This window comes from Equus asinus, unplaced genomic scaffold, assembly GCF_041296235.1.
Source record: "Equus asinus isolate D_3611 breed Donkey unplaced genomic scaffold, EquAss-T2T_v2 contig_590, whole genome shotgun sequence".
Taxonomy (NCBI): Eukaryota; Metazoa; Chordata; class Mammalia; order Perissodactyla; family Equidae; genus Equus; species Equus asinus.
In genome coordinates this window covers 108585-123288 of record NW_027225283.1, presented here as the reverse complement: position 1 = coordinate 123288, position 14704 = coordinate 108585, and the positions used below count along the sequence as shown (strand labels likewise).

The 14704-nt window shown below is 37.5% G+C and overlaps 1 protein-coding gene across 1 annotated transcript in view; it reads left to right on the top strand.

Moving 5' to 3' along the window:
- The window catches only part of LOC139044104 (centromere-associated protein E-like), a 79514-nt gene that overhangs the window by 46573 nt on the left and 18237 nt on the right, over positions 1 to 14704 (top strand). The window contains exons 26-36 of the mRNA XM_070503667.1: positions 563 to 721; positions 2265 to 2555; positions 2674 to 2832; positions 3017 to 3298; positions 3962 to 4120; positions 4898 to 5188; positions 5810 to 5968; positions 7626 to 7733; positions 10865 to 11083; positions 13001 to 13198; positions 14101 to 14304. Coding sequence (XP_070359768.1) covers positions 563 to 721; positions 2265 to 2555; positions 2674 to 2832; positions 3017 to 3298; positions 3962 to 4120; positions 4898 to 5188; positions 5810 to 5968; positions 7626 to 7733; positions 10865 to 11083; positions 13001 to 13198; positions 14101 to 14304 — 2229 coding nt within the window. The remainder of the gene's footprint in view (positions 1 to 562; positions 722 to 2264; positions 2556 to 2673; positions 2833 to 3016; positions 3299 to 3961; positions 4121 to 4897; positions 5189 to 5809; positions 5969 to 7625; positions 7734 to 10864; positions 11084 to 13000; positions 13199 to 14100; positions 14305 to 14704) is intronic.

Below are 14704 nucleotides of genomic sequence, written 5' to 3'. Positions count from 1 at the left end.
ATGTTTCTTAGGATTGTCTGTTTGGTCAAAGAGCTGAATGTAAATAAGAGTACAGACAAAAGTTGTATTTTCTTCTCGGTATCTGTCTTGTAATGTTTTTTGGTCTTGATACTTGAGAATGTCACTCTTTAAGCATAATAACTAAGATTAGTCCAATTCATGCTAGCAAAGGACGGCTGCTGTTTTGAGCTTGCTCAAAATCAAAGCCATCCCAGCATATGAAAAGCCTATAACCTGCAGTCTCATCGTCTATCGATGAAAGCTTAGAAACAGTCTCTTTTGGCTTCAGGGTAGAAAACAAGCAAACCTCTTATGATGGAATACTAAATCCAGTTCTAATTCTCGTGGTAGGAATGTAAGTTGAGCAATAAAGAAACAGCATAAGAAAGCAGATTCTTGGCATTTACATGATCAAAATAGACTCACTTTCTTTTTAAGTTAGTCTTTTCCAATATAGTTTGCCATGATTTCTCCATTTTCAGGCTGAGGTAAATGCTGATTTTTACCTGATTTCCTAAATGTAAGCTAGTGTCATTTAATCTCAACTTTTTAAAAATTCTAGACCATTGAAAACCAGGAAGAATTAAGAATTCTTAGAGGTGAACTTAAAAAGCAACAAGAGATAGTTGCACAAGAAAAGAACTGTACCATAAAGAAAGAGAAAGAGCTTTCTAGGACCTGTGAGAAACTGGCAGAAGTTGAAGAAAAGCTAAAGGAAAAGGTGAATTTTTAAAGTTATCTTCCTGGCCATATTTCCTGACTAAACTTTTTTTTTTTTGGTGATAAATTTTGGTTCTAATAGACCTAAATTCCAGAAATAGAATGTACCTCCCAAATGAACAGCTCTCAATGCTAATATTTTGGACAGTTTGAACTCACACTAGGATCTTAGCTAACCTCTTTTGTGTGTATTATATTATCCTAGAGTCTTTCAATGAGAGGGGGCCTTGGTTCATCTAAACTACTCATGATGTATTCATTCATTCATCAAATATTTATTGAGCATTACCGTGGGCCAGGCACTGTTCTGGGCACTTGATATACATTAGTCAGTAAAACAAAGCTCCTGCCCTTATATAGAGCTATATTAGTCATTCTCTAAACTCTAAGATTTGTCACTATTACCATCTCTTAGATGTTTGCAAGTTCCTGAATTATTTCTTTTTTAGAAGTAAGGTGCTGTTGTAATATAATTGTGTAAGAGCTAAGACTGTTAGAACAATTGTACTGCTCTAGTAATTCTAAAATGGACCCACTGATATCTTTCTGTTTATCCTAAGAACAGTGCTACATGCATTATAAATAGCGTAGTGTTTCCATTGTGCTTCTGTGGAATGTTTTTTTCCTAATATATGTTCTCTTAATTCTCATCCCTTTCACTATAACCTAATTGAATTTACTAAAACCTCCTATTTCATACTCCTCCCAAAGAGGTGATATCAATAGGCTTATGTAAAAGTTAATGCCTCAGTGTTTGTGTGGGCCATCCCCTAAAGACCTTATTGGAACTAAAAATAAATTATCCAAAAAGGTTTTAAGAGATGAGGAATTACAGTTTATTTGCCAGGTACATCTATATATTTAGTCAGTCTCTTTTCTTTTTAAATTTTTCGCATTTTTACTTTGCCTCCTTGATTAACCAAGTGACACTATGTTAGTTTCTTAGGACTTCTGTGTCAAATTATCATAAACTTGCTGGCATAAAAACAATGGAAATTTATTCTGTCACATTTCTAGATTCTCGAATTCCAAAATCATGGTGTCGGAGGACCATGCTTCTTCTGAAGGCTCTAGAGAAGAGTCCTTCCTTGCCTTGTGCTATCCGTGGCTCCCGCTGTCCTCGATAGTCCTTGTTCTGTAGCTGCATCACTTCAATCTCTGTCTCCATCTTCACAGGATCTTCTCTGTGTCTCTGTGCGTCCTTTCCCGTCTCTTATGAGGACATTCTCATTGGATTTAGGGCCCAACCCTAGTCCAGTAGGGTATCTTCTCAATCCTTAACTAATTACATCTGCAAAAACCCTCTTTCCAAATCGGATCACATTGAGGTTCTGGGTAGACTTGAATTTTGGGTGGGACCCTCTTCAGCCCAGTACAGACACTATGCCTAGAAGCTGCTTTACTTTCAGTGCTGCTTGTCTGTTTCCACTAGGGTAGTGTGCAGGGCTGTGATAATGATTCTCTCAGTTTGGCAAAGTACATTTTACATAAGAATTTTAAGATAATATGGCAAAATGGTAATAATAAAAACTTTATTTCTTAAGAGCCAACAACTCCAAGAAAAACAGCAACAACTTCTTAGTGTACAAGAAGAGATGAGTAAGATGCAGGAAAAGATGAATGACGTGGAGAATATAAAGAATGAATTAAGGAACCGAGAATTAACGTTGGAACGTATGAAAATGGAGAGGCTAGAGTTGGCTCAGAAACTCCGTGAAAATTATGAGGACATAAAATCCATAACCAAAGAAAGAAATGATCTACAGAAATTACAAGAGTCCTTTGAAGTAGAGAGAGAGAAACTTAAAGAATACATAAGAAGAATTGAAGTTAAGGTCAGTTAGACCCTTTTCTTCATCTGTTGTGTTTCCTTAAAACTGAGCCAATTGGGAAGGGGGGCAGTGTTGAGATGATGTTGTTAAAATATTCTTTAAACTTCACATGCTAATAAAGGGTCTGGAAACAAAAGAAGAACTCAAAATTGCTCACATGCATCTGAAAGAACACCAAGAAACTATTGATAAACTCAGAGAAGTTGTTTCAGAGAAGACAGATGAAATATTAAATATGCAAATACATTTAGAAAACACAAATACTGCCTTAAAAGCACAGGTATTTTTTTAAAGTTGTTATCTGAGTAGCTGAGAGTTTGAATCAGGTCTTTTGTGTAAAGAAACAAGATATGAGTTAGCCTAAAATTGGAGACAAGTAAAGATTTGCCTATTAATTTAGAAACTATTATTTAGCTTTTTATCAAATCTATCTATATCATAATTTATTGTATGCTTATCTCAAGATCCAAGAACTTCAGGAGAAAGAACATCAACTTCTTAAGGCAAAAAATGATCTCAAGGAAAATATGCATCAAACAGAGCAATTGAAGAAGCAATTAGAGGCCCAGAATTCAACTCTGGAAACTATAGAAACAGAGAAGTTCAAATTGACTCAGAAACATCTTGAGAACCTTGAAGAAATAAAACTTGTTGCTAAGGAAAGAGATGGCCTCAGAAGAGTGGAGGAAACCCTCAGAACGGAGCGAGAGCAGCTCAGGGAAAGCCTGCGAGAGACGGAAGCTACAGTAAGCGATACTCCTTCCCTCCCTCGTGAGGAAGCGTGGGCTTTGCTGACAGCAGTGAGCCCTGCTTTCACATGATGGTGCTGCTGGTGTGAGTGAACTGATAGAAACTTTTAGGCACGTAACTTGGTATTGTTCTTGAAAATTGTAAATTCTGTAAGCAATATTTTCTTCATAGACTTTATCCTACATGTATACTTAATCAATTGTTAAGATAAAGAAATATATATATATATACATACACATATATACACCACAGTGTTGTTCATTGTAGCAATTTGTAATAAAAAATGGGATACAATCTGAATGTCCATCAGAAGGAAACTGGGTAAACAAGAGCAATATGTCAGAATACTATGCAACACCTAATAAAAAAATGGAATAGATTTGACCGTCCTAATATGGAAAGCCCAGAATGACTCTTAGGAGGAAAAGCAAGCTGTAGAATAGTGCACATATAACATGTTTGCCTCTGGAAAGTGGAAGCAGGCTGTGGGAGGTGGGGACAGGGAGGAAAAGCTTATCACTTTCTAACAACAAAAATACAGAGTAAGAAGTAATAGTTTTATTATTTTTACTAAGAAAATATGTTATTTTCATTAAAAAAATACTAACATTTTAACATTAAGATATGTCACTGTTCTCAAAATTTCTCTAATGATGAAGAATCTGGAAAAACAAGAGGAACTAAGAATTGCTCACATGCATCTGAAGGAGCACCAGGAAATTATTGATAAACTCAGAGGGATTGTTTCTGAGAAGACAGATGAAATATCAAATATGCAGATGGATTTAGAAAATTCAAACACTAAATTACAAGAAAAGGTATGGGGGGAGGGGAGGGTTATTTGATTGGCTGTCTGACTTATTTGTGCCTATAATCCTCTGGGGATATGAAATAGTTTAGCCACATTGGAAGACACGTTGGCAGTGTTTACTGACACTGAACATGTACATGCCTGTGGCCCAGCGATTATAGGTATGTACCTGAGAGAAAAGAACGCATACTTCCACATAAAGATATGTACAAGAATGTTCATAGCAGCTCTAATCATAATAGTGAAAAACTGAAAACAACTCAGATGCCTTTCACTGGGAGAATGGATTTACACCTTGTGGTTTATAAGTTCAAAAATAGGCAAAGTCACCTAAGATGACCAAGGTCATGATAGTGGTTGGCTGTAGTAAGGGGGCACACAGGAACTTTTTGGGGTGCTAGAAATGTTCTATATTTTAATCTGGGTTGTTATTACATAGATGTAAACATATGTCAAGAATAATTGAGCTATACACTTAAGATTAGTGCACTTATGTGTATATGTACATGAGTGCATCTATATACATGTGTATATATGCACAAGTATATATATGTATATATATGTACACTTGTGTGTATATGTACATATGTACACACTTGTGTGTATATATATATACACTTACGTATATAATCTCAAAAGAAAATAACTTCTGTGTGGAATTATGCAGAATATTAATGAGTGACATTAGAAGCCTATTGTCTTAATCAATTTAGAAACTATTCTTTATACTTGTCTTAAAAACCATCTGTATCCTGACATGTTATTTTATGATTATCTTGATAAGATCCAAGAACTTAAGGCAAATGAACATCAGCTTTTTAAGTTAAAAGAAGATGTCAGTGAGACACAGAAAAAAATGTCCGAGATAGAGCGATTGAAGAAACAATTCAAGGCCCAAAGTTTAACTCTGGATAAAATAGAAACGGAAAACTTAAACTTGGCTCAGAAACTTCATGAAAATCTTGAAGAAATGAAATCTGTAATGAAAGAAAGAGATAATCTAAGAAAAGTGGAAGAGGCACTCAAACTGGAGAGAGACCAACTGAAGGCAAACCTACAAGAAACCATAGCTAGAGTGAGTTATACTCTTTCTTCCTGTCCAGCACACATATTTTTAATACAAGAAGCTTCCTTCTCTTTTAAATAAATGATACTGTTGGTGAAAAAGTAAATGTTAGAGCCTTTTAGGGAGACAGTTTGACAATATCTTATTAAAAATTTATCAGCATATACGTTTGTTACAGCAATTCCATTCCTAGGAATTTATCCAACCAATACATTCACACATTTGGGCAGAAATACAACAGCATTCACTGCAGCATTGTTTGTGGTAAACAAAAGCTAAAAGCAATCCAAGTGTCCGCCATAAGGCACTGGCTAAGTGGGGTTTGTCTGTATAAGGGAACACTAAGCATAAGAATGGGACACTTTTTCTGTGACGTTGATCTAGAAGGGTGTCCAAGGGGTCTGAAAGGAGAAGAGCAAGCAGCCAGTTCAACAAGGAGCAGGACTAGGATGGGCGAGGTGAGGGACAGGGTCTGTACTCTCTATCCTTCCATACTGTTCTGATTTGGGGGTGGTGTGTTGGTGGTTTTTAACTGTGAGAATGCATTTTTTTACTTTAACTAGTTCATCATTAAGAAAAGATAATGTGCCTTTATATTATCATATTTCTCAATTTCTTCTAATAATAAAGGATCTGGAAACACAACAAGAACTGAAAATTGCTCGTATGCATTTGAAAGAACACCAGGAAACTATTGATAAATTCAGAGAGAGAGTTTCAGAAAAGACAACCCAGATTTCAAATATTCAAAAGGATTTAAATAAGGCAAAAGATGAATTACAGGAAAAGGTATTGTTGTTTTATTCTTTTGGGAGTAGTTGTGTCCAAAATTATTTGTAGACTCAGCAAGGAGATAGAAATAGATATATAGACATAGATATGTGCTTGTATGTAACAAATAGACTATTTTCCGTCCTTGAAGGAGTTCTGTTTGCATTCTAACTTGTTTTATAATTATCTCAAGATCCGAGAACTTCAGAAAAAAGAGCTTCAACTTCTTAAAGTGAAAGAAGATGTCAGTAAAACTCATTAAAAAATGAATGAAACGGAAGGATTGAAGAAGCAGTTTGAGGCCCAAAATTTATCTATGCAAAATGTGGAAATGGATAACTTACACTTGACTAAGAAACTTTATGAAAGCCTTGAAGAAATAAGAATTGTAGCTGAGGAGAGAGATGAGCTAAGGAGCATAAAAGTCTCTCAAAAATGGAAAGAGACCAATTCAGAGAAACCTTAAGAGAAATGATAGCTAGAGCGAGTTCAGAATCTACCCCTATCTAGTAACTATTTATAAGAAACAAGCTTTTTTGAAAAGGGTAGCAATGTTTTTACTTTTTTTTTCCGGGAAATTTCTACAAACGGAGGATAATGGGAAAACTATTACTATAACTTTTCACACAAACAGGCAAGTACAGTTTTAAAAGAAGCTAAAATCTATTTCAGAAAATACCATTTTAATTCTTTATTTTTAAGAAAAAATTTGTTAAATAAGCAGACTATTTTCTTTAATGAAATTTTAAAAGAGTTTTTAAACCAAGAAATAGCATTATTCTCAATGGAGAAATAGTTGAAGGATTCGATTTACAAAAGATTAAATAGCCCATCTCTCTATCTCTACCTGATAGGGTTAGACGTGGGCTCTTGTTAGTGACATTAGAAGGGAAGAAGGCAAGATGAATACAAAAAAAGAAATTGAACTGAATCCTCTAAAAAGTAATGTAAACTTCAGATCAATAAGAAAGTTTATGAAATCTATAAAAATCTTTTTCATTCTCATATTTCAATAGTGAAGAAAGAATAAAGTGGAAAACAGTATCATTTGCAATCTCAATAGAAACATCAGACACTTGGGAATCATATTTATGTGGACCCTAACTAAATTTATAAAGAGATTTAATTCATTCAACCAATAATCATTGAACAATTAGTCTTCTGGGTACTGCAGTAAATAAGATAAACAAATGGGAGAAAATGTTTTGTTTTGTACTTGTAGTCAGAAATACAAAATGTAGGCAGGGTATGAATTTTCTGGTCCAAGGTGCTGGGAAGAATATATGAATGGAGCTTGGAGCACCATGGACAGTACAGACAGTGGTGCTAGCATGTTTAGTTGACAATAATTATTCTCATGCAGAGATCTGGAAGAGTAGGAACCAGAGATAAATCTAAAACCTAATTTGCAGCTATGAAGGTTACAGGAACAGATTCTGTCTCCAAAAAATATGTGGTTCTCCCACTTTTTTCCCCAATGAGTTGAGGTTACTCACTAAAAGACTTCATGATACTATTATTCATTTTCTGACCATTTTTTACATTTTTTTGTGTTACAAGTATAATATTTGATTCCATTATTGAAATAATGTACAATGTGTAATTGAAAAAGTAAATGATTAGACATTATATATGAATGGAGTTATAGCTGAAGCCTTATTTCTTTCCATCCAAGCAGGACCAACAGAACATCAAAGAGGTATTAAAATATGAAAAAATGTTGCTATGTGATGGAAAACAGCACCTTACAGAAAGCCTGAGAGAAAAGTGCTTTAGGATAAAAGTAAGTGCCCCTGTTCAAATTACAAATAAATATTGGGGCCCTTCCAAAGGCCTGTGGAGTCACAGGCACCTCTATGGAATGAATAGATAATGCTCAGTATTCTTCTAAACTTCATAATCTAGTACAGATATGTGTGTGCATACATGCATACATACACAAACAAAACAGTGGGGTTTGGGGCCGGCCCTGGGGCCAAGTGGTTAAGTTTGTGCTCCCGCTTCGGCAGCCCAGGGTTTCCCCAGTTCAGATCCTGGGCACAGACATGGCACCGCTTGTCAGGCCACGCTGAGGCAGCATCCCACATAGCAAAACCAGAGGCACTCACAACTAGAATATACAATTATGTACTGGGGAGGCTTTGGGGAGAAGAAGAAAAAAGATTGGCAACAGATGTTAGCTCAGGTGCCAATCTTTGAAAAAAAACAGTAGGGTTTATGACTTTGAGGCTTCACTGGAAAGGTGGTATTTCAGCAGATACCTGAAAGGAGTCAATGGTTGAGACATACAGGTATCTGGTGGAGAGCAGAACAGGCAGGGAGAACAGCAAGGACAGAGCTCCTGAAGCAGAAGCTGCCTAGTGGGCTCCAGCAACATCAACAAGGGGGAAAGCTAATGAGAAACGAGGTCAGAGTTAACAGGAGGAAGCAGGCTGTGGGGCTTTTAAAAGACTTTGGGTTTTACTCTGAACGAGATGTGGATCCACTGGAGAGTTTTGACCACAAGAGAGACATGGTCTGACTTACATTTTAAAGGGATAGCTCTGATTGTTGTGTTGAAAATTAAGTGATAGCAGGAAGACTATTTGAAAGACTAATTTCAGTAATCATGCGAAGATGGTGATGGCTTGGCCCAGAGAGGTAGTAGTGGAAGCAGTGAGAAGTGTGTGGATTCTGAACATGTAGTGAGGGTAAAGCCAACAGGATTTACTGTCACCCCTATTAGAACACAAGATCCCTAAAGACTTCTGTGTGTTTATGGCTGCATCACTTAGCACAGTCCTGACAGAAGTCAGCCTTCAATATGTATTTATTAAAAGTACAAATGAATGACTAGACAGTGCTGCTCCAACCATAAGGTGATTCCTCCTAAGACCAAAGGCAAGAATCCCCTCTCCAACATCCCAGATTAATGAACATCTATCTAGGTTTTCCTTAAATTATTAAAAGGAGAGCTCATTATTGTCAGAAGCCCCTTACTCTATTGTTTAGCACCCTGAACTAAATATGTTAATACCCGATTGAATGTAAAGTGTTCTTCCACCTGTGCCCTGACCAGCTTGTCACCTGTCTGGTCTCTAGAAAGTTGAGCTGCTGGGCCTAGGCCTAATGGGTGTCTGCCATACATAAGGCACTAGACTGGGTGCTTTACCTCATGAGACAGAGTTTATTGTTCCATTTATAAACAAAGAAATTGAGGCCCAGGAGGAAGTTCAGTCATTGCCCAAGGTCACACAGCTGGTAAATTGGTAAAATTAGGATTTGAAACCAAGTCTAAGTTTAAAACTTGGGTATAGAAGCATTTCTACAAATATAATTTTATTTCCTTTAATTTATAGTGTCTATATGTATTTTATAGGTTATATATAATCTAACATTTTACTTAATTCCCTAGAAAACTTTGTGGAAATTATTGTAGTCTTCATTTTGTAGTTGGGAGAATGGCTCAAGGATTTCCCCAGTCAGGAAGTGACAGGGCTAGAACCTGAACTCTAACTCTGATAAAAGGTGAGAAATCTCAGATTCTAGGCAGATAATAGAACGTAGGTCATGTGATTTGTTGTCACTCGTTTTGATGCTGGCTCAGTGAGCTGAGGAGTCGAAAGAAACATTTCTTGGACTCTCAAGGTCTGGCAGTAGTGCTCTTTTATTCAGGAAGTAGCATGGAGTAGCATGGGGACAGGACCTATGGGCAGTGAAGAGCTGCAAACATGGGTTGAGGGTAGGGCTAAATTTATAAGGCATAAGTATGTGAGTTGCTTCTTTACAAGACAAAGGAAAAATTAGGTAAAAAAAGTATCAGTGCAGGTGGAGTCTGGTTATCAGGTGGTCTTATAACTTTGGGTAAGAATCAGATTGAATGAGGTCAGGATGTCCCATGCTTCTGTGAGGATGATATAGATTGGTATGTAGGCCAGGAAGCCTTGGGCTTTTCTCCCTGAGGCATCCTTGATCCTCATCAGTTTTATCTGCTCACTCACACCACCTATTGTCAACAGAAGCTAGCATTCAGCCTTGAGCTACAATACATACTAGATTGAATTCATGCAAATTTCTCTTCCAACTTTGTAAATGTTCATTCAAATCATGGATGTTTGGAAGACTAAAAGAAAATGTATCAAAATGATAACAATGGTTGTTTCTGGTTTTCTTTGTTATAGCTGTTTTATAGAGGATTAGAATTGGCCACCCCAAGATATATCTCTTTGGCATGAAGATTATTTTGGGCTGGTTACTTTCAAAAACTGCAGACATGAGAGAAACTCTGAAAAGTAGAAGTTACCCTTTGTAAGAGACATTTCCATTTGTAAGGGAAATCTCCATCTGTAAAGATGTCTCCCTCTCTGTACCAGGAAGAAGGGGGATGACCTTACCTCTAGAAACTCTTATCAATGCGGAAGGCAAGGACTTAAATCTGCATAATAACCTTACTCTTGTTTACTGTACTTGTCTGGTAACCTCCCATACTGACTCCCCCTACCCACAACATCCTCCTTTGTCTTTAGCTGAAGATGATATTTAAGGTGAGAGCTTCCGCCATTTTGGTGAGTTGCTCAGTTTTCCTGGGTCTCTCCCATGTATACATGTTATAAAGCTTTGTTTAATTTTCTCCTGTTATTCTGTCTCATGTGAATTTAATTCGCTGTCCAGCCAGAAGGACCTAGAGCGTGTAGAGGAAATATCTTCCTCCCCTACAGTTTAAACTTCTTAAATTTCCACAATGATTATAATTATTTCTATAATCCAAAATCGACAATAACATTTTCTTTTTGTTTTTTATACACAAAAGTCTCAATTTATTTCTGCCCTATAGAAAGTGTTAAAGCATAAATTTTGTTACAATTCCAGAGCTAGGACTACTTATTGTTAAAGTAGAATGAATTATTAAATTGAATGAATTCTCACTGCCTTTAGGAGCTTCTGAAGAGATACACAGAGATGGATAGTCATTATGAGTGCTTAAATGGACTCTGCCTTGACTTGGAGAGGGAAATTGAAACCCAAAGAGAGCTTTCAATTAGAGTAAAAGCAAACCTCTCACTTCCACATCCACAAACCAGACAGATTCAGAAACTTCTCACTGTCAACCAGAGATGTTCCATGGAGTTCCACAGAGTCATGAAGAAACTCAAGGTACCACCTGTTTTAGTAATATCTTTGTAAATATTGCCATTAATTTCAGTTACAAACCAGTATATTTAAGTCCTGCTTTGGGAGTTGGTGTATTTGCTAATTAGTACATTTGCTACTGAATTAAAGATGGCATGGGTCTGAGAATAGCATGTGCAGGATCCTCAGTGCATCTAGGACCTGCTCATTCAACAAAACCTGAGCTCTGCCTTTGGCCTTAACAATGTGTCAGGGTGCTGGGGAGACAGAGATGAGCAACCGCTAAATCTCTCCTAGTCCAGTGGGTGAGGCAGACATTTGAACAGGTGAGAAGTGCAGTAGTGGACAATGTCCTGGAGAACAAGTTGAAGACAAGACTGGACTGGAAGCTGGGCTCAAGCAGTAAAGCTTAGAGTTCATTTTAGAGATGAGGAGGGGTCACTGGACAGTTATTTTAAGTGGTGGCAGTAATGTGATCGGGTTGCCATTGTAGAGACTTCACTACAGACAAAGAAGAAATGAGTCTGCAGGGGATGATAAGCCTGGTGGCAGAGAGAAGAGACAAGAGGCAGTTACAATTGTCCTGATGAGATGTGATGGGTGACAGTACTATGGGGGAAGGATTCATAGGGATGGAAAGGATGAAAGAAGTTAAAGAAATATTTGGCAGTTTACAATAGTAGGTCCATGTGCTTGACAGTGGAGGGAGGGGAGGGAAGTTCAGACTGAGCCCCAGGATTTGGGCTTAGCCGGGTTTGTGGATAGTGGTGCCATTAACTGATAGAAAGAAAAAACGAAAGGGAGAAGGCAGGTGAGGCAGGAGGAGAGATCTGGTGTTTAATTTGAGATGTTTTGAGATAGAAATACCTATAATGGAACATCCAGGAAGAGAAACCAAGTAGGCTTTTAGTTGTGAATCTGAGGTTTGTCAGGAGAAAAATCAGGACCACAGATAAAGATGTGGGATCCATCAGCATTTGGTGATAGATAGTACAACAGGTGTGAATGAGGCCACCCAGAAGCATAATAGAGTGAAGATAAAAGAGAACTCTGGAAAAGATCAGTTCTCAAGAGGCAGTAGCAGAAAAGAGAGCAACACATGAGTTTGAGGTTGGAAAAGTCAGAGAGATAAGAGAGAACTGAGCAAAAGTGCCATTGGTCAAGTCAGTGGAGGAGAGTGTGTCAAAGATGAAGTGGTCAAGAGTGGCAGATGCTTCAGACAGCCAGAACATGAATGAAGAGATCCCCTCAATTGTTGACAATAGAGCTTACTGGTGACCTTTGTCAGAGCAGTTTTAGTTGAGTGGTTAGGAAAGAGGCCAGATTGTAAATTGTTAAGGAATGGTGGAAGTTGAGGAAGTAGGAAGCGGTATCTTCCCTACCTAGGTAGATTGCCCCTCAGGCTCTAATAGTCTTCAAAAGCCTAACAATCAGATATCCAGAACTTATTCATGAGGTCCATAGAACCAGGGCATTCAAATTCTTGTCCCCTTTAAGCCACACTTGACAGGTAAGTCCTGAGGCAGGGCACACTCACGTTGGCCACCCAGCTGACATAGGCAGGAGAGGATGTTGAAATGAATCTCACTGGGAAAACTGCGTGATATAATTAACCAAAAGGAGGCAATAGAAAAAGGTGGGTTTATAGGGAAAGGCATCATGTTACATTGTAAACATATTGAATCTGAGGTAACTGTAGGACATCCCTGAGGTAGCTCCAGAAGGAAGTCAGAAATAAGAAACTAGAGGTCTGGAAGTCACTCTCCGAAGACGCTGAGAGTAGAAACGGGAATAGAGAGAGGTTCTTCCCTTCTTCCTCACTCCTCAGAGGATAGAGACAAACAAGACAAGCCGCCCCACCTCTTAGTCTTGAGAGTTTAGAACTTCCTCTAAACGTGATAAAAGTTTCATTTCCCAATTTGTTTCATGTTTTCCTGCAAGTATGTGTTAAGCTATGTTACAAAGATAAAGGAAGAACAACATGAATCCATCAGTAAACTTGAAATGGTTTTTATTGATGAAGTGGAAAAGCAAAATGAACTGCTAAGTAAAATGCAGCATCTTCAACAAGATGATGATGTACCATCCAGAGAATTAGGGGACCTCCAGTTGAGCCAGAAAATGGATCTACATATTGAGGTATGATTTATTTAAAATGGATTTAATTAGATTTTAAGTCTTTTTATCAAATAGAAAGGTACCTCTTCATGTGCTTAGAGTCATTTTCATTTATGAAATTAAAAACAGCTTGCAGAGGGGCCAGCCTGGTGGCGTAGCAAGTGGGTTCCTGTGCTCTGCTTTGGCAGCCTGGGGTTCGCTGATTCAGATCCTAGGCGTGGACCTGGCACTGCTCGTCAGGCCATGCTGTGGCAGTGTCCCACAGAGAAGAACCAGAAGGACCTAGAACTAGGATATACAACTATGTACTACTGGGGCTTTGGGGAGAAAAAAATAGGTTGCAGGATGACAGCTGGCCAGATGTAAAGAGTGCCAAGTCATAGACTAGCCTCCTTTCAGAACTACACAGATATAGAAAAGTAGACTTAATATCAGCAAGTAGGATTTCTTGGAAGGCCAGAATAAGTTTCCAAATGCCTTCTAAAACTTCCTAGATCTGTGACTGGGAGTCACAGACATTTGTATTGTAGCAACCCCACATGGAGTGTCCTGCTCTCACCCAGCAGTGTGAGGCCCCTGCAGTTCCCAGTATGCATGCAAGGCCTGCTGTATGCACAGAAAAGCTGCATCCAGAAGCACTTCAGACACTGTCACAGATTCATAGTTTCGAACAGGTTTTAAAAATGCCAAAAGGCAGAATTAGTAGATGTGCCTCTGTTACATAGCCTATACTGCCAAAATTTTATTATTTAAATTAGAATTATATTTCTAATATAATGAGGATAAATTAGAATTATGTTTACTTCAAAATATTAGAAGTGAAAGTTCAGTAAGGTTATTTTCCCCTTTTTATGATATTTGTCTGATATTTAGATAAAAACTTTCCTAAGATTCAGGAGATTCAATGCTTATTTTTCACACAGGAAATTCTCAAAGATTTTTCGGAATGTGACTTCCACAGCGTAAAGATGGAATTTCAACAAGTACTGAGTAATAGGAAAGAAATGACCCAGTTTTTGGAAGAGTGGTTGAATACTCATTTTGATATAGAAAAGCTTAAAAATGGCATCCAGAAAGAAAATGATAGGATTTGTGAAGTGAATATCTTTTATAATAAAAAGATAATTGTAAGTAGTACTTTTTTTGTGCTCATTCTTTTTTTTTGTTTGCTTTAATTTTTCTGCCTCATTCTTAAAAAGACTTAGAGCAACTTAATTTTAAGTATATTTTCTTTCATTTATTTGTATATGCTTCTTTATTTTTTTATTTGAAAAAGAGTGACTGTAAATGTGTTCTTCCTCTAACACATTTTGCTTCCTTAAGGTAATTAAATATATCAACTTGTAAAGAAGATAATAAAATGTTGCAGTATAACAATCCATTTCCACTGGTGAAACCTCAAATCTTGCCATTTTCCTCTGTCCTTTCTCGCTTCCGTAGGACCTGAGCTTTTTCCCCCAAGTATCCTCAAACAAGGTGAGATGCTAGCCTGTTTCAGGGCTGTGGGCAGCACCTGTGGTCAAGCCA